General features: G+C 44.6%; 1 protein-coding gene across 1 annotated transcript in view; it reads right to left on the reverse strand.

The window, feature by feature from the left end:
- Nucleotides 1-14,923: 14,923 nt before the first annotated feature.
- The window catches only part of SPEG (striated muscle enriched protein kinase), a 497,600-nt gene continuing 491,532 nt past the window's right edge, over nucleotides 14,924-20,991 (reverse strand). The window contains exon 43 of the mRNA XM_029605011.1: nucleotides 14,924-18,980. Coding sequence (XP_029460871.1) covers nucleotides 18,761-18,980 — 220 coding nt within the window. The 3' untranslated portion in view covers nucleotides 14,924-18,760. The remainder of the gene's footprint in view (nucleotides 18,981-20,991) is intronic.

The following is a 20,991-nucleotide window of genomic DNA, read 5'->3' on the forward strand; positions in this document are numbered from 1 at the left end:
TGTAACTTCATCCTTTACTGCAGGGTTCACTTAAAACTGCACACTTAGTGATTACTGTTGTGTGTGCGGGTGCTCTTTGATTGTACCTTGCGCTTACTATTCTCTCTCCTCTTTTTGAAAAGCTTGTTTGAAGAGCCAGGTTTTTAGATTTTTTCTAAATGTTTTGTTTTCTCTTTGTAATCTTAACTCAACGGGCATGGAGTTCCATAGTATGGGTCCTGATAAGGATAATGCTCTCTCTTACCTGGGTCAGTCTTGCTGTTTTGACTGAAGGAATAGTTAGGAGTGCTTTGTTGGCTGATCTTAGGTTTCTATTGGGGATGTGTACGTGAAGGGCAGTGTTAAGCCAGTCTGCGTTTTCGTTGTGTTTTAATTTGTGTCTGGTGCAAAGTGTTTTGTACTGTATTCTTTGTTCAATGGGAAGCCAGTGTAGCTTGGCCAGTGTTTCAGTGATGTGATCACTTTTCCTTTTTTCAGTTAATACTCTTGCAGCTGTGTTTTGCAAGATTTGTAGTGGTCTTATGGAGGTGTATGGTAAGCCTAGTAGAAGGGTATTGCATTAATCAGTGCTTGTAAATATTAGTGCTTGTAGTACTGATCGAAAGTTAGTGGTTGTTAGAAGTGGTTTGAGTTTTCTGAGGATCATGAGTTTGGCGTATCCTTCCTTTACTTTTATGGATATATGTTGTTTTAAGCTTAGTTCTGTGTCGATTATAACTCCTAGATTCCGTACTTTGTCTGCTAGTATTATTTGTTTGTTGTTATTGAGTGTGATTGGGTTGTGTGAGATCTCCATATTTTTTTTCCTTTCTAAGTGAAGGAATTCGGTCTTCTCTATATTAATTACAAGCTCCATTTGGTTTAATAGCTGTTTGATAATGTCAAGATACATGTTCGCTATGTTTAATGTTTTCTCAATTGTATCATCAATGGGTAATATTAATTGAATGTCATCCGCGTATATATAGTGAGTGATTCCCAGGCCAGCTAACAGGTGGCATAAAGGTAGCAGGTATATGTTGAAAAGTGTAGCAGACAGGGCAGATCCCTGTGGTACTCCTGTTTGAAGGTCTATTTTTTCTGACATAGAATCTTTGATTTGAACTTGAAAATATCTGTTACTTAGATATGATCTAAACCAGCTGATTGTTTTGTTGCCTAATCCTATTTCTTCTAGCCTATTTAACAGTATGTTATGATTCACAGTATCAAAGGCTGCTGAGAGGTCTAGCATCACTAGAATATAGTGTTTACCGTTATCGAAACCCCTCATGATGTTATCTGTTAGCGCAAGCAGGAGTGTTTCTGTGCTATGGTGTTTTCGAAAACCATGTTGTGAGGGATACAGGATGTTATTGTTATCCAGGTGTTCTGTTAGTTGCTTTTGTATAGTTTTTTCTATTAATTTTGCAATTAGGGGTAGGTTTGATACTGGTCTGTAGTTGCTTAGGTTAAGTGGGTCGCTGTTTTTCTTCTTTAATATTGGTTTTACGATTGCTCCTTTTAGTGCGTCTGGCATGGACCCTTCCTCTAAGGATAGGTTAACGATTTTTGTCAGTGTCGGGGATACAGTGTTGGCTATTTTTTTTATGTCTGTGGTGGGTATTGTGTCCAGTGCATGTGGGGCGGGATTTAGTTTTTTTTAGCATAGTTTCGATTTCAAACTCGGACACCTCATTAAGGGGCGGATTTTAAAAGGAGCGCGAATAGCCTACTTTTGTTTGCGCTCCAGGCGCAAACAAAAGTACGCTGGATTTTAGTAGATACGCGCGGAGCCGCGCGTATCCACTAAAATCCTGGATCGGCGCGCGCAAGGCTATGGATTTTGTATAGCCGGCGCACGCCGAGCCGCGCAGCCTACCCCCATTCCCTCCGAGGCCGCTCCGAAATCGGAGTGGCCTCGGAGGGAACTTTCCTTTGCCCTCCCCTCACCTTCCCCTCCCTTCCCCTACCTAACCCACCCGCCCGGCCCTGTCTAAACCCCCCCCCTTACCTTTGTCGGGGGATTTACGCCTCCCAGAGGGAGGCGTAAATCCCCGCGCGTCAGCGGGCCTCCTGCGCGCCGGGACGCGACCTGGGGGCGGGTCCGGAGGGCGCAGCCACGCCCCCGGGCCCGCCCCCGGAACGCTCCCGACACGCCCCGAAAACGCCGCGCGGTTCGGGCCTGCCCCTGATACGCCCCCCGACACGCCCCCTCCGAAAACCCCGGGACTTACGCGAGTCCCGGGGCTCTGCGCGCGCCGGTAGGCCTATGTAAAATAGGCTTACCGGCGCGCAGGGCCCTGCTCGCGTAAATCCGCCCAGTTTTGGGCGGATTTACGCGAGCAGGGCTCTGAAAATCCGCCCCTAAATGTTGACCACTGTTTAATCTCTCTTTTATTCATTTTAATTTCTTGTTTCATTGTATTCGGGATTTTCATTTTAAGGTTCTTAATTTTGTCATTAAAAAAAGTTGCAATATCATTGCATCTTTTTTCTGGAAGGGTTTGTGGAGATTCTGATTTGTCATTAGTGAGATTGCTTACTATGGTAAATAATGTTCTTGGGTTGTTTCCATATTTTTCTATCTTAGAGCTATAGAACTGCTTTTTTGTATCTAGAATAATTCGTTTATAGTAGGCTAGGTGTTTTCTATATTTTGTTAGGTTTTCATTGGTTTTATTATTTCTCCACTCTTTTTCTTTTTTTCTTAGCTGTCTCTTGATTTCCCTTATCTTTTCATTATACCATGGGTTTGTTTGTTTGGTATCCTTACTATTAATATATTTGATTGGGTTTATCTCATCAGCTAGCTCTCTGGTTGTTTGCATCCATGCTGTGGTTGCGGAGCTGCAGTTTGTGTAGTCTAATTTAGTCAGTTTTCCTTCTAACTTGTCTTTTAGGGTTTCTGAATCATACGGTGGGCGATATTTAAACTTAATGGATTCTTTTTTCTTTCCTTGTTTTTGGGGTTCAATGTATTTAATCGAAGATTGTATGAGGAAGTGATCTGACCATGGGATGGGTGTGTAATCGGTTTTAATGTGTTCTAAGTGGCTTTGGTTGATGAATGAAAGATCAAGAGAGTGTCCTGCTCTGTGTGTTGGTTTATCGGTAATTAGAGTGAATCCTAGTGCTATCATAATATCCAAAAGTGTTTGGCATGTGTTTGATAGAGGTTTTGTGTCTATGTGAAGGTTGAAGTCACCTAGAATGATGGTGGGTTTTTCATTATTTAAATGTGTTGTTAAGAACTCAATTAATGGGGAGATATTTAAGTCTAGTAAGCTCGGAGGGCAGTATATTAGGCAGATTTGAACATCTATCGTTTCAAAGAGGGCAATTTCATGGTTTCTTGGTGGTGTTGTGGGCATTAATTTACATTTAAATTTTTTTTCAATTATTAGCATTAATCCCCCCCCCCCCCTCTTTTGTTTAATCTGGGGATAGAAAAGACGTCATAGTTCTTGTGTGCTATTTGATTCTTTAGGACTATGTCTGCCTGTTTTAACCAGGATTCGGTGATTGCAATAAAGTTTGGTTTTGTTTCATAGAGTAGATCTGTAATAATTGGGAATTTTTTTGTTATGGATTGTGCATTCACCAAGAAGAAGATTATCATTAATAAGTTGTTTGATACCGGGTTGTTAGGGAGTTTGGTTCTTTTTATTCTTATGAGGTTGCTAGGCTTTATGTGTTTTAATGTAGATAAGTGTGCTGCTTGACATCCTATTAGCCATGTACATAGTCATTTAGAAATGTATATAGTTGTGTAGACTGAGACTACTAACCACAAGTAGATAAGTGTGCTGCTTGACATCCTATTAGCCATGTACATAGTCATGTAGAAATGTATATAGTTGTGTAGACTGAGACTACTATCCACGAGTAGATAAGTGTGCTGTTTGACATCTTATTAGCCATGTACATAGTCATGTAGAAATGTATATAGTTGTGTGGCCTGAGACTACTAACCACGAGTAGATAAGTGTGCTGCTTGACATCCTATTAGCCATGTACATAGTCATGTAGAAATGTATATAGTTGTGTGGCCTGAGACTACTAACCATGAGTAGATAAGTGTACTGCTTGACATCCTATTAGCCATGTACATAGTCATGTAGAAATGTATATAGTTGTATAGACTGAGACTACTAACCTAGAATAGATAAGTGTGCTGCTTGACATCCTATTAGCCATGTACATAGTCATGTAGAAATGTATATAGTTGTATAGAATGAGACTACTAACCACGAGTAGATAAGTGTGCTGCTTGACATCCTATTAGCCATGTACAATAGTCATGTAGAAATGTATATAGTTGTATAGAATGAGACTACTAACCACGAGTAGATAAGTGTGCTGCTTGACATCCTATTAGCCATGTACATACTCATGTAGAAATGTATATAGTTGTGTAGAATGAGACTACTAACCACGAGTAGATAAGTGTGCTGCTTGACATCCTATTAGCCATGTACATAGTCATGTAGAAATGTATATAGTTGTGTAGACTGAGACTACTAACCACGAGTAGATGAATGTGCTGCATGACGTCCTATTAGCAATGTACATAGTCATGTAGAAATGTATATAGTTGTGTAGACTGAGACTACTAACCACGAGTAGATAAGTGTGCTGTTTGACATCCTATTAGTGATGTACATAGTCATGTAGAAATGTATATAGTTGTGTAGACTGAGACTACTAACCACGAGTAGGTAAGTGTACTGCTTGACATCCTATTAGCCATGTACATAGTCATGTAGAAATGTATATAGTTGTATAGACTGAGACTACTAACCTCGAATAGATAAGTGTGCTACATGACGTCCTATTAGCCATGTACATAGTCATGTAGAAATGTATATAGTTGTGTAGACTGAGACTACTAACCATGAGTAGATAAGTGTGCTGCTTGACATCCTATTAGCCATGTACATAGTCATGTAGAAATGTTTATGCCTGTATAGTCTAATAAGCCTGTATATATTTGTACATACTGCCAACCTTCTTCACAGTACCTCTTGTTTTCCTGGGGTGAAGGGAGGGAAATCCCACCCACTAACACCTTCTTCCCCAGGTAGAAGCACCAGGTGCCAAGAACATGAAGACTGACAGAGTCTGCCCTGGGGGGGGGGGAGGGGGGCTCCTGCCAGGTCGGTCCTGGACCCAGGAATGCCTCATAAAATGAGCAGTCGGGGGGAGGGGGCAGTACAATGAGAAATCCTAAGGTGGAGGGAAGATTGCAAATGGTTGAAACGGAGGTAGATGGCCTTAAAACTACAGCAAATAAATATGAAGAGAAACTTGAAGCTTTAGAGAAGCACTTGTGATGGTTTAATCTTCAGTTCATTGGCTTATCTGAAAAGATGAACAGGGAATTGCAAGATTTGCTAGCGATTTGGCTTATGACTGGGTTACAACTTGATAAGAACATAAGAACTTGCCATACTGGGTCAGATTGAGGATCTATCAAGCCCAGCATCCTGTTTCCAACAGAGGCCAAACCAGGCCACAAGAACCTGGCAATTACCCAAACACCAAGAAGATCCCATGCTGCTGAGGCAATTAATAGCAGTGGCTATTTTCTATGTCAGTTTGATTTATAGCAGTTTATGGACTTAGGGATGACAAAGACAGAACAGAGATTAAATTAATTTTTTGCTTTGGTATTCAATAAGGAAAATGTAAGAGAGAAACCCATGCCAGAAATTATATTCAAAGATGTTGATTCAGAAAAAATTAAACAAATCTCAGTGAACCTCGAAGATGAAATAGGGTAAACTGACAAATTAAAGAATAATAAATCTCCTGGACCAGATGGTATACATCCCAGAGTGCTGAAAGAACTGAGAAATGAAATTGCGGACCTGCTATTGGAAATTTGTAAACAATCATTAATATTTATAAATGACCTGGAAATGGGAACAAGTAAGGTGATCAAATTTGCCAATGACAGAAAATTATTCAAAGTTGTTAAATCAGAAGTGGATTGTGAGAAATTGCAAGTGGACCTTGCAAAACTGAGAGACTGGGCATGCAAATGGCAAATGAAATTTAATGTGGACAAGTGCAAAGTGATACACGTAGGGAAGACAAACCCAAATTATAGCTACACAATGCAAGGCTCCACATTAGGAGTCACCACTCAGGAAAAGGATTGAGGCATCATCGCTGATAATACATTGAAATCTTCTGCTCAGTGTGCAGCAGCAGCAGCCAAGAAAGCAAACAGAATGCACGGGATTATTAGGAAAGGAATGGAGAATAAAACAGAGAATATCATAATGCCTCTGTATCGCTCCATGGTGCGACCTCATCTTGTGTTCATATATCATACACAAACAGAATGCTGGGGATTATTAGGAAAGGAATGGAGAATAAAACAGAGAATATCATAATGTCTCTGTATCGCTCCATGGTGCATCCTCATCTTGTGTTCATATATCATACACAAACAGAATGCTGGGGATTATTAGGAAAGGAATGGAGAATAAAACAGAGAATATCATAATGCCTCTGTATCACTCCATGGTGCATCCTCATCTTGTGTTCATATATCATACACAAACAGAATGCTGGGGATTATTAGGAAAGGAATGGAGAATAAAACAGAGAATATCATAATGTCTCTGTATCGCTCCATGGTGCATCCTCATCTTGTGTTCATATATCATACACAAACAGAATGCTGGGGATTATTAGGAAAGGAATGGAGAATAAAACAGAGAATATCATAATGCCTCTGTATCCCTCCATGGTGCAACCTCATCTTGTGTTCATATATCATATACACACAGAATGCTGGGGATTATTAGGAAAGGAATGGAGAATAAAACAGAGAATATCATAATGCCTCTGTATCCCTCCATGGTGCATCCTCATCTTGTGTTCATATATCATACACAAACAGAATGCTGGGGATTATTAGGAAAGGAATGGAGAATAAAACAGAGAATATCCTAATGCCTCTGTATCACTCCATGGTGCGACCTCATCTTGTGTTCATATATCATACACAAACAGAATGCTGGGGATTATTAGGAAAGGAATGGAGAATAAAACAGAGAATATCCTAATGCCTCTGTATCACTCCATGGACGCCTAGGCGTCGCACGCCGAGCGTCGCACGCCGAAGGAGCACGACAAAGGGGCTGGCCCCTTTGTGCGCCCCTTCGTGCAGCCCTGAAGAGCAGCCCTGAAGCCAGGTCACATACCAGCTGGCTCTTCAAGGTAAGACCGACAGTCTACTCCGTCAGCGCCAGCGACAACAGCGCCCTTTCAGCGTTCTAGCCTGCTAGCTCTTGACGAACGCACAGTTCTAGTTCGGAGTCTACCACCCTCTCCTGGACTCCCTAGCCTAGAGGGTACTCCAACCTGCTGTCTACACTCCCACTTCCTGCCACCATGCCTCCATTTTCTATCCCCATCATCTACAACCAAAGGTGGAGAGCTCCTAAGCTCCCTACACCCCACCTTAACCGCCAACAGAGAATCAAGCCCATCATGCTGACACCCATAACCCAATGTCTTGGCCTGGCTCTCCTTTCACTTACACTGTTCAACGCGCAATCCTTATCCAAAAAAACCGCCATACTCAATGACATCTTATCCGACTCAAAACCTGATATTTGCGCTATAACAGAAACCTGGTTACAACCCACCGACATTGCACTAATTAACCAGCTTCCTATCCAGAACTACGATATACTATCCATACCCAGACGTAAGAAAAAAGGAGGAGGCCTTCTCCTAGCAGCCAAGAAACCACTAGGCCTGACATTGCAGACATCCAATTCCACAGCAAACATAGAATTCGCACTATTCAACTCTAAACATCTGATCATTGCACTAATCTACGCTCCCCCCGGAATTCTTGAATCAAACCCTTCCCCTATCATAGAGCTAACAGCAAAACACTTGAACTCCGGAAAACCAGCCATCTTGATGGGCGACTTCAACCTCCATGTGGATGCCCAACCTCAATCCTCAAACTGTAAAACTCTCCTCTCCTCCCTCAACCATATGGGCTTCAGACAAATAGTAAAAGATCCTACCCACCAAGCAGGTCACACCTTAGACCTTATCTTTATAAATGAAGCTCTCTCATCTCACTCCACTCCTACCTGTTCCACAGTACCTTGGTCTGATCACAGCATCATCACATCTATGTTAGAGATATCAGATCCTCCCCCCCATACAACACAAACAATCTCCATTTCGGTTAGAAAACAATGCTCAGGAGACTACCTCAGCAAACACTTGACCAATGAACTAAGGAATCTAGACCTCATAGACTCCAACTCAGCTATATCTTCATGGCTCAACATCACTAAAAAGGTAGCCGACCAGCTATGTCCCATGAAAACAAAGATCATCAACCCAGACAAAGACAACAGGAAGCCTTGGTTCACTACAGAGCTGAAGTCACGCAAACACGAACTTAGAAGCAAAGAAAACCAATGGCGAAAAAACCCAACTAAGGCATCCCTCCTTAACTACAAATCATGTCTCAACACATACAGAAACGAAATCAACAAAACAAAGAAAGATTTCTTCTCCAAAAAAATACACCACTTCTCATTTGATTCTAGAGCACTCTTCGCCTATGTCTCAGCCCTCACAACACCTCCTGGTCCGCGCATCCCTGATGACCAAGCTCACAAAAAAGCCAATGATCTAGCCATCTACTTTGATAATAAAATTACCACACTCATTGCCCCTCTCAAAGGGACACCCCCGCATACAAACAGCACCAGCCTCCACAGCTCGCAAGCATCTATAGCCCCAGCTCCTCAACCCAACACTTACACTGCAGAGCTTACTTCGCTCGAACCGACATCCGCCTTGGAAATAGCAAACATTCTCAAAAAGATAAAACCGTCCTCTCACCCCCTAGACCATATCCCATCAAACCTGCTGAGTTCCATCCCTGACACCGTGGCCAAGCCACTTGCAGATATCATTAACCGCGCTCTTGCCCAAGGACAAGTTCCCGATCAACTCAAATCTGCAAGGCTCAAACCTCTCCTCAAAAAACCTAACCTTCCCACGACAGATCCTGCCAACTACAGACCGATAGCAAACCTTCCTATGTTAGCCAAAATTATGGAGAAAGTGGTTAACCGACAACTTTCTGAATTCCTAGATGACAACAATATCCTCACCAATAACCAATTTGGATTCCGGAAGAAAAAGAACACCGAATCACTATTAGCTACCCTAGCTGACACCATTATCTTCAATCTTGAAAAAGGCCATCCTTGCCTTCTCGCACTCCTAGATCTATCAGCAGCATTCGACACCGTGAATCACACCAGCTTACTACAACGACTCACAGATATCGGCATCACAGGAGCAGCGTTCAATTGGTTTAAATCCTTCCTGGAGAACAGAACATACAGAGTAAAAATAAATAACAAGGAATCTCATCCCATACAAGCCAAAATGGGGGTACCACAGGGATCCTCACTCTCCCCCACCCTTTTCAACATATATCTTCTCCCACTCTGCCACCTGCTCACCAACCTCAAGCTTAACCATTTCATATACGCGGATGACATTCAAATCATCATCCCCATAACGGACACCTTACACAAGACCATGTCCTACTGGAATAAATGCCTCTCCACCATAAAAGAGCTTCTGACCAGCCTCAACCTGGTTCTGAATACTAACAAAACGGAAATCCTGATAATAGCACCGGAAAAATCTACCCTGCTGACCACAAACAACTCTCCAGTCACCTTAGGATACACCACCTCACCGCAAGTCAGAGATCTGGGTGTAATACTAGACGACAGATTCAGCCTCAATAATTTCATCAACAACACCACCAAAGAATGCTTCTTTAAATTACAAGTTTTAAAGAAACTAAAGCCACTTCTACGCTACAGAGATTTCCGCACAGTACTCCAAGCCATCATTCTCCCGAAACTGGACTATTGCAACTCTCTTTTGCTGGGACTCCCCGCCTGCTCCACCAAACCCCTCCAGATGGTACTAAACTCCACAGCAAGAATACTCACCAACGCCAAAAAAAAAGACCACATCACCCCGATCCTCCAGCACCTCCACTGGCTCCCCATTAAATACAGGATACAGTTCAAAAGCAGCATGATGATGCATAAGGCACTTCACAGCTTATCCCCACTCAACTTAACCTTCAAACTGCAACTACATACTTCAGATAAGCCGACTAGAAGAGCATATCAAAATAGAATGATTACCCAGCCCGCAAAATCCTCCCTAAGAAAACGCGCTCTATCAACTGCGGGCCCGTCCCTCTGGAATTCCCTAACACCAGACCTCCGCCTTGAGCCGTGCCACACTACTTTTAAGGCGAAACTAAAGACTTGGCTCTTCCTGCAAGCATTCCCAGAGAGCTAAGAACTAGAAGATATAACAACCCCTGCCCTTTGGTTCTAATGTACTTATCCAAGATTATAAATTGCCCTATTTATATGTTTAAAGTTGAGACTAATTAGTTTCTGTCTTCTTATTACTTAGATTGAGTATTCTGATTTGTTCCATGCAAATGGCCATGTTAACTGTTCCTCGTAAACTGTTCCTTGTAAACTGTTCCATGTAAACTGCCACCCGGCAGTAATTATTACTGTTCTCTGTGAACCGGAGCGATATGTATTGTATACAGGAGCTCCGGTATATAAAAACCATAAATAAATAAATAAATAAATAAATCCTCATCTTGTGTTCATATATCATACACAAACAGAATGCTGGGGATTATTAGGAAAGGAATGGAGAATAAAACAGAGAATGTCATAATGTCTCTGTATCACTCCATGGTGCATCCTCATCTTGTGTTCATATATCATGCACAAACAGAATGGTGGGGATTATTAGGAAAGGAATGGAGAATAAAACAGAGAATATCATAATGCCTCTGTATCACTCCATGGTGCATCCTCATCTTGTGTTCATATATCATACACAAACAGAATGCTGGGGATTATTAGGAAAGGAATGGAGAATAAAACAGAGAATATCATAATGTCTCTGTATCACTCCATGGTGCATCCTCATCTTGTGTTCATATATCATACACAAACAGAATGCTGGGGATTATTAGGAAAGGAATGGAGAATAAAACAGAGAATATCCAATGTCTCTGTATCACTCCATGGTGCATCCTCATCTTGTGTTCATATATCATACACAAACAGAATGCCGGGGATTATTAGGAAAGGAATGGAGAATAAAACAGAGAATATCATAATGTCTCTGTATCACTCCATGGTGCATCCTCATCTTGTGTTCATATATCATACACAAACAGAATGCTGGGGATTATTAGGAAAGGAATGGAGAATAAAACAGAGAATATCATAATGTCTCTGTATCACTCCATGGTGCATCCTCATCTTGTGTTCATATATCATACACACACAGAATGCATGGGATTATTAGGAAAGGAATGGAGAATAAAACAGAGAATATCATAATGCCTCTGTATCACTCCATGGTGCATCCTCATCTTGTGTTCATATATCATTCACAAACAGAATGCTGGGGATTATTAGGAAAGGAATAGAGAATAAAACAGAGAATATCATAATGTCTCTGTATCACTCCATGGTGCATCCTCATCTTGTGTTCATATATCATACACAAACAGAATGCTGGGGATTATTAGGAAAGGAATGGAGAATAAAACAGAGAATATCATAATGTCTCTGTATCACTCCATGGCGCATCCTCATCTTGTGTTCATATATCATACACAAACAGAATGCTGGGGATTATTAGGAAAGGAATGGAGAATAAAACAGAGAATATCATAATGTCTCTGTATCACTCCATGGTGCATCTTCATCTTGTGTTCATATATTACACAAACAGAATGCTGGGGATTATTAGGAAAGGAATGGAGAATAAAACAGAGAATATCATAATGCCCCTGTATCACTCCATGGTGCATCCTCATCTTGTGTTCATATATCATACACAAACAGAATGCTGGGGATTATTAGGAAAGGAATGGAGAATAAAACAGAGAGTATCATAATGCCTCTGTATCACTCCATGGTGCATCCTCATCTTGTGTTCATATATCATCACTATTATGTACAGGATGCTGGGCTGGATGGTCCTTGCTCTGACCCAGCAGGGCACTCCTTATGTTCTTATGTACAGGATGCAGGGCTCGATGGACCTTGGTCTGACCCAGCCTGGCACTTCTTATGTTCTTATGTACAGGATGCTGGGCTCGATGGACCTTGCTCTGACCCAGCAGGGCACTTCTTATGTTCTTATGTACAGGATGCTGGGCTGGATGGTCCTTGCTCTGACCCAGCCTGGCACTTCTTATGTTCTTATGTACAGGATGCAGGGCTCGATGGACCTTGCTTTGACCCAGCAGGGCACTTCTTATGTTCTTATGTACAGGATGCAGGGCTCGATGGACCTTGGTCTGACCCAGCCTGGAACTCCTTATGTTCTTATGTACAGGATGCTGGGCTCGATGGACCTTGGTCTGACCCAGCCTGGCACTTCTTATGTTCTTATGTACAGGATGCTGGGCTTGATGGACCCTTGGTCTGGCCCAGTATGGCATTTTCTTATGTTCTTATGTACAGGATGCTGGGCTGGATGGACCTTGGTCTGACCCAGTATGGCATTTTCTTATGTTCTTATGTACAGGATGCTGGGCTGGATGGACCTTGGTCTGACCCAGTATGGCATTTTCTTATGTTCTTATGTACAGGATGCTGGGCTCGATGGACTCACCACTGATTTTAAACTTGTAAGATGGCAGATAATGATCACTCGTGGCATCCTGTCTGTCCAATTCACTATCATTTTGTACAGATAAGGATGTAAATCCCCAGTCTTAAAAACAAACACCCGTTTCTTTTCCCCATCCTCTCAATGCTCCACATCAGTTTCAAGCACGTTCAAATTCTGGGAGCGCTGGCCTCCACCACCTCTGCTGGGAGACCTTTCTCTTTGGGTCTTACTGGAACAACTCATAATGCAACAGCCTGGCCCCATCCATGTCTTTTACCACTAGGATCTGTAACAATCCACATACTTTCCAAAATTAGTGAGATTGTTGTGCAGAACATTCAGGCTCCCCAGGCACCTCACCATGGTCACGCGTGCAGGTTACCACAGACCTCTTGGAAGCCCAATACAGCTGTAGCACTACCCTTAGGGTTTTATCCACCTCTCCATGCAGGTGACCCCCAGCATGTCAGAAAGCCTGATGTAGTCTTACCAGATCAACCCTAAAGAGCACACACACACACACATACACAGCCACACAAAACACATAGGCTACCTCTCTGTCACACACACACACACACACACACGCTAACTCTCTGTCACACGCACACACACAAACACGCACACATACACACAGACATAGGCTACCTCTCTATCACACACACACACACACGCTAACTCTCTGTCACACGCACACACACACACGCTAACTCTGTCACACGCACACACACACACAGGCTACCACTTTGTCACACACGCACACATAGGCTACCTCTCTGTCACACACACACACAAACACACAGACACATAGGCTACCTCTCTGTCACACACACACACAGACACATAGGCTACCTCTCTGTCACACACACGCACATGCACACACACACAGAGACAGACACATAGGCTACCTCTCTGTCACACGCACACACACAGACACATAGGCTACCTCTCTGTCTCACACACACAGACACATAGGCTACTCTCTGTCACACACACCCACACACACACGCTAACTCTCTGTCACACGCACACACAAACACGCACACATACACACAGACATAGGCTACCTCTCTATCACACACACACACACGCTAACTCCCTGTCACACGCACACACACACACACACACACACGCTAACTCTGTCACACACACACACACAGGCTACCTCTTTGTCACACGTGCACACATAGGCTACCTCTCTGTCACACACACAGACACATAGGCTACCTCTGTCACACACACACACAGACACATAGGCTACCTCTCTGTCACACACATGCACATGCACACACACACAGAGACAGACACATAGGCTACCTCTCTGTCACACACACACACACACAGACACATAGGCTACCTCTCTGTCACATGCACACACACATACATACACAGAGAGACACATAGGCTACCTCTCTGTCTCACACACACAGACACATAGGCTACTCTCTGTCACACACACACACACACACACACACAGACATAGGCTACCTCTCTGTCACACACACACACATACACATACAAAGACACATAGGCTACCTCTCTGTCACACACACAGACACATAGGCTACCTCTCTGTCACACGCACACACACATACTTACACAGAGAGACACATAGGCTACCTCTCTCACACACACAGACACATAGGCTACCTCTCTGTCACACGCACACACAGACACATAGGCTACCTCTCTGTCACACACACACACACAGACAGACACATAGGCTACCTCTCTGTCACACGCACACACACATACTTACACAGAGACACACATAGGCTACCTCTCTCACACACACAGACACATAGGCTACCCTGTCACACGCACACACAGACACATAGGCTACTTCTCTGTCACATGCACACACACATACACACACACAGAGACACACAGGCTACCTCTCTGTCACACACACACACACACACACACATACACACACAGACAGACACATAGGCTACCTCTCTGTCACACTCACACACACACACACACACAGAGGCTACCTCTCTGTCACACGCACACACACACACATGCACACAGGCTACCTCTTTGTCACACGCACACACACACACATGCACACAGGCTACCTCTTTGTCACACACACACACACACAAAGGCTGTGTGGCTCTCTGTCTCATACATAATCACACACATAAAGCTTGCTCAAGTTTCTTTCTCTCTCATACACACACACATATACTTCTGCTTATTGTATTTATTTTTTTCCCAGTTTGTCACTTGCTCCACAGCAAAATGAAATTAACAATTCAAGAAAAAAGAAGAGAGAAAAGAGAAAGAAAAACAGAAATCTATTCTCAATAGTCAATAAATAAATAAATATGACTAGAGCAGTGTTTGTTGGGGAAGTGAGTGCAAACGTGGAGCAGATTTACAGTACAAACACCAGAGGGGTGGCGTGCCCAGGGCAGCCCATCCCCCTATTTCTGGGATCACAAAACGTCGTACATTCATTTAAGATCAGGTTAAGACTGGAGAGGGGGCTGAGTCAGGTGTAAGGAGACAGGTGCTAGTCCCTCCCTGCTAACTTACAATGTAGAATCACAATTGTTCGGTGAGAACTGAGAGTCACCCACTGTCCTGGGCTGGCAGGATGGGATTTTAAGGTTGAAAGGGAATGGAGGGGGCAATAAATAAATAAATACACATACATACAGGAGAGAAGCTGTGCAATACACTTGGACATGCTCCCAGGAACTGTACATGTCAAATTGCATGTGGTAGCGCAAGAGAAGAGTGCAAGCTCTAGGACAGGTGACTGCACTGGTGCAAGAGAGCACTGCGAGCTTCCAGCATAGGGGCCGCTCTGGTGACTGCACTGGAGCAAGAGACAACTGTAAGCGTCCAGCATAGGGGCCAATCTGGTGACTGCACTGGTGCAAGAGAGCACTCTGAACTTCCAGCATAGGGGCTGCTCTGGTGACTGCACTGGTGCAACAGAGCACTGTGAGCTTCCAGCATAGGGGCCAATCTGGTGACTGCATTGGTGCAACAGAGCACTGTGAGCTTCCAGCATAGGGGCCAATCTGGTGACTGCACTGGTGCAGTAGAGCACTGTGAGCTTCCAGCATAGGGGCCAATCTGGTGACTGCACTGGTGCAACAGAGCACTGTGAGCTTCCAGCATAGGGGCCAATCTGGTGACTGCACTGGTGCAGTAGAGCATTGCACTCTTCCAGCATAGTGGCCAGTCCTCTGACTGCACTGGTGCTACAGAGCACTGTAAGCTTCCAGCATAGGGGCTGCTCTGGTGACTGCACTGCTGCAAGAGACTACTGCGAGCTTCCAGCATAGGAGCTGGTCAAGTGACTGCACTGGTGTAACAGAGCACTGTAAGCTTCTAGCATAGGGGCCAATCTGGTGACTGCACTGGTGCAACAGAGCACTGTAAGCTTCTAGCATAGGTGCCAATCTGGTGACTGCACTGGTGCAGCACTGTAAGCTTCCAGCATAGGAGCTGGTCATGTGACTGCACTGGTGCAACAGAGCACTCAAAGCTTCCAGCATAGGAGCAGGTCAGGTGACTAGTAAACGATGTTGTTAAATGGAAATAGAAAGCAAGGAGGTGTCCTTTTATAGGCAGCTCAGAGTTACAGCTGTCTTAGGGTGTACCTTGCCCCATTCTATGAGTATTGTTTGCTATCCACTCACTTAGCCATGCAGATCAACTTGGCCTGACTCAGATACCACTGCTGTGGAATCAAGAGGAAGAGAGCATGGTGAGAGAGGCGTATCTGGACAGAGAGAGCAGATGTGAGAGGCATGCGTGGGAGAGGGAGCTGTGCATGAAGAGAACAGGCAACCTATGAGGACAGCATGTGAGAGAGGCATGTCTGGAAGTGTGAAAGGCATGCGTGGGAGGGAGAGCTGTGCATGAAGAGAACAGGCAACCTATGAGGACAGTGTGTAAGAGAGGCATGTCTGGAAGTGTGAGAGGCATGCGTGGGAGAGGGAGCTGTGCATGAAGAGAACAGGCAACCTATGAGGACAGCGTGTGAGAGAGGCATGTCTGGAAGTGTGAGAGGCATGCGTGGGAGAGAGAGCTGTGCATGAAGAGAACAGGCAACCTATGAGGACAGCGTGTGAGAGAGGCATGTCTGGAAGTGTGAGAGGCATGCGTGGGAGGGAGAGCTGTGCATGAAGAGAACAGGCAACCTATGAGGACAGTGTGTAAGAGAGGCATGTCTGGAAGTGTGAGAGGCATGCGTGGGAGAGGGAGCTGTGCATGGAGAGAACAGGCAACCTGTGAGGACAGCGTGTGAGAGAGGCATGTCTGGAAGTGTGAGAGGCATGCGTGGGAGAGGGAGCTGTGCATGAAGAGAACAGGCAACCTATGAGGACAGCGTGTGAGAGAGGCATGTCTGGAAGTGTGAGAGGCATGCGTGGGAGAGAGAGCTGTGCATGAAGAGAACAGGCAACCTACGAGGACAGCGTGTGAGAGAGGCATGTCTGGAAGTGTGAGAGGCATGCGTGGGAGAGAGAGCTGTGCATGAAGAGAACAGGCAACCTGTGAGGACAGCGTGTGAGAGAGGCATGTCTGGAAGTGTGAGAGGCAAGCGTGGGAGGGAGAGCTGTGCATGGAGAGAACAGGCAACCTACAAGGACAGTGTGTGAGAGAGGCATGTCTGGAAGTGAGAGAGGCATGCGTGGGAGGGAGAGCTGTGCATGGAGAGAACAGGCAACCTACAAGGACAGCGTGTGAGAGAGGCATGTCTGGAAGTGTGAGAGGCATGTGTGGGAGGGGGAGCTGTGCATGGAGAGAACAGGCAACCTACAAGGACAGCGTGTGAGAGAGGCATGTCTGGAGAGAGAGAACACATCAGGAGCAGTGAAACACAGGAAGAGCATGTGACAGACAGGGTGAGCATGGGAAGAGCACATAGCACATAGGCAGGATGAGCATGCAGACACACTGCAGCAGCTTTCTGCTTTCTTGGACTCTTATATATCTCTGCTCCTCTTGTAAATGAGGTGAAATAGCTGCCAGCCACCGCAGAACCCCCCTCACCCTCAGAGCACCGTTCTGCACTGCTGCCACTTGGTGTCTTGAAGCCCCTCATGTTAGGAACACAAGATTCCCTGCCAAGGATCTGAGAGCTGAATATGTGCCCAGTGACACCCAACGTCTTCCCCAATCAGTGCAGTCACCAGAGCCCCCTACCTGCATCTTGGCTGTCTTGAGTTGCTCTTGGCTTTATTTAACCAGCTGATCGACCTTACTATCTACCACCCACTCCAAAAAACCGTAATATTGAAAAAGAACTTTCTTGCAAACACTGCTAGGCAGAACTCTTCCAGGTTCCTCCCGTGGTTCCTCCTGGATCAGTTCCACTTCCAGCGGCCTTCCTTCCTGTCCCGGCTCCTAACCTTCACATCAGTCATTCTGTTGCTTTCTGTCCACCTTCTCCTGTGGATACCCCCCCAGAGGTGCATGGTATCACATTCAAACAAACAGAAAAGGAGAAAGAATTTGCTCTGCCCCTTCTACAGACCACTTGACGTTACTGTGACCATTCATCCTGTTTTGTGGATGCCACCTCTCCTTATAACCAACATCTGATACTTTACCCATATGAAAAAATATAACCAGGAGTATTCTCTCCCTCAAACTTTCCTCCCTCTTCCCTATTCAACATTTAAGGGAACTAGTGTCTGCTTCTTTGGCTAAAGGCAATGTTTAAGGAGCCAGTCATTACCACAGTCTTTTGGCTGGCTGAGGAAGAGTTCATGCATAGTAATCGTCTACTTGTAACGCTCCTTTCAGACAGTCCTTGAGGTATACTGAATAGTTTTTCTCTTGGGTGTATCGCCCCCTTCCCCAGCTGGAGGGATTCTCTCAGCTTTGCACGGCCCCTCGGATGTGCTTCCAGGCTGGTTTGCTATCTCCTTTCCTTCTTCTGAGGAACCGTGATGTCATCCTATTCTTCTGGACCATGTGTTGACCCATTGTGTACCACTGGAATGTTCCATGGACTCCTCCAACCCCCTCCTCTGGTTGTAGAAGGGGAAGGGAGCTGGGGTCACTGAGTCACAGGAGCAGGGGGCTGCTGACTGGTGCCATGATAGGAGCGCAGAAGAACCTTATGCTTGGTGACCACATCAGACCGTCTCCTCTGATGGTCCACCAGGAACTCCTTCAGGCGGTTGGTAGTGAAGGTGAGTGTTTGGCGGCGGAGCTTCATCAGGTAGGCATCCTGGAGCCAGGGGTTTGAGAAACACTCCCGAATTGTTGGACGGCTCCTATGATAAACAAAGCACATAAACCCAGTGAAGACCACGCACAAGGACTTTCAGAGGAGAAAACTAATCTCCAGCCTGCCAACATCTCTCTGCTCTATAGATTCTAGTCAATTTACAAAGCCCCATTTGAACACAACTGGACATGACTGATCGGGAGATAAAGCTTCTGGCAGCCTCCAAGAATGAGGCAAGGGTAGAGGTTGCCTAAATGAGACTTAATATGTAAACTGTATTTATTTATTTATTTAAAGATTTTTATATACCGACATATACTGTGAGTATCACATCGGTTTACATTGGAACATAAGCTTAGCTTATTAACGCTTTACAGAGAACTCTTCATAAATACGAGTAACATGAACTAATTAATTATGTGAATAACAAGAGCAAGAACTTAACTTAAAGAGAATAACATGAGCTTAGCTTACAGTATTTTACAGAGAACTCTTTATAAGTGCGAATTATTAGAACTTTGCATGAGTGAGAGGTAGTAGGAGAGAAGTCTGATAGGGACCTGAGTTGAGGGGCACGGAGGAGGAAATGCCTGGGTAGGTTTCAGCCTGTTTAGGTGTATGCCTGTTTAAAGAGCCAGGTCTTTAGTTTATGCTTAAATTTCTTTGGGCAGAGTTCCTGGCGTAGGCTAATTGACATGGAATTCCATAGCGCAGGCCCGCAAGGTTGTAGAGTTTAGGAGAGGGTGTGAGTAGGGTTGCCAGGTATTGATTTCTGGTCAGTCTTGTGGAGGTGTTGAATATTAATGAATCTTTGAACCAATTCATGTCGGGGTTATGAAGGGCTTTGTGGATAATGGAGAGAGTTTTGTATTGGATACGGTGTCCAATGGGAAGCCAGTGTAAATCTTTGAGGACGGGTGTTATGTGTTCATTTTTACGTGTGTTAGTGAGGATGCGGACAATAGTGTTTTGAAGGATTTGGAGTGGGTGGATGGTGTTTTTGGGGAGACCTAGGAGGAGGGAGTTGCAATAGTAAATTTTCGAGAAAATGGTTGCCTGCAGTACTGTACGAAAATCGGTAAAATGAAGGAGGGGTTTTAGTTTTTCAGGGTATGTAGTTTGAAAAAGCACTCTTTAAGAGTGGAATTGATGTATTTTTTGAAGTTCATATGGTTGTCTAGGGTGACCCCAAGGTCTCTAACATGTTGGGTGAATGAGATTGATGTAGGGGGCATATGGGGGGGGGGGGGAGATATCAACGCTATATTGCGGTATGATGAGCATGAGCTCTGTTTTGGTTGTGTTAAGGGCAAGATGTATGTTGGATAGAAGATTGTTAATAGCAGATAAGGTGGATTCCCAAGTGTCGACGGCCTTGGGTAGAGAGTCATTAACTGGAATGAATATCTGCACATCATCTGCATATATAAAGTGTGGGAGACCAAGTTCAGATAGTAGGTGGCAGAAGGGCAGTAGATAAATGTTGAATAGAGTGGATGATAGGGAGGAGCCTTGCGGGACCACCCTGATTGAGGGGGCTTTGGATTCATGATTTCCAATTTTGATTTTGAATTGTCTGTTGCTAAAATATGATGTATTCCAGCTGAGGGCAACTCCAGTTATTCCGATTTCGCTGAGTCGCTGTATGAGGATATTGTGGTTAATGGTGTTGAAGGCCGAAGATATGTCTAGGAGGGCCAACAGGTATGATTTGCCTTTGTCAAGGCCTTTAATGAGGTGATCTGCCATGCAGGCCGATACAGTAAAATCGTGGGAGAGCGGGCGAGCGTCCGCTCTCCCGGCACGCGCACAGGACACTCTTTTGTGCGCGCGATACAGTACATAAATTTATTTAAATTAGGCCCGGTGGTAAAAAGAGGCGCTAGGGACACTAGCGCGTCCCTAGTGCCTCTTTTCGGACAGGAGCAGCGGCTATCAGCGGGTTTGACAGCCGACGCTCGATTTTGCTGGCATCAGTTCTTGAGCCCGCTGACAGCCACGGGTTCGGAAACCGGATGCTGGCAAAATTGGGTGTCCGGTTTTCAACCCGCGAGCCT

This window comes from Rhinatrema bivittatum, chromosome 6 (assembly GCF_901001135.1).
Source record: "Rhinatrema bivittatum chromosome 6, aRhiBiv1.1, whole genome shotgun sequence".
Taxonomy (NCBI): Eukaryota; Metazoa; Chordata; class Amphibia; order Gymnophiona; family Rhinatrematidae; genus Rhinatrema; species Rhinatrema bivittatum.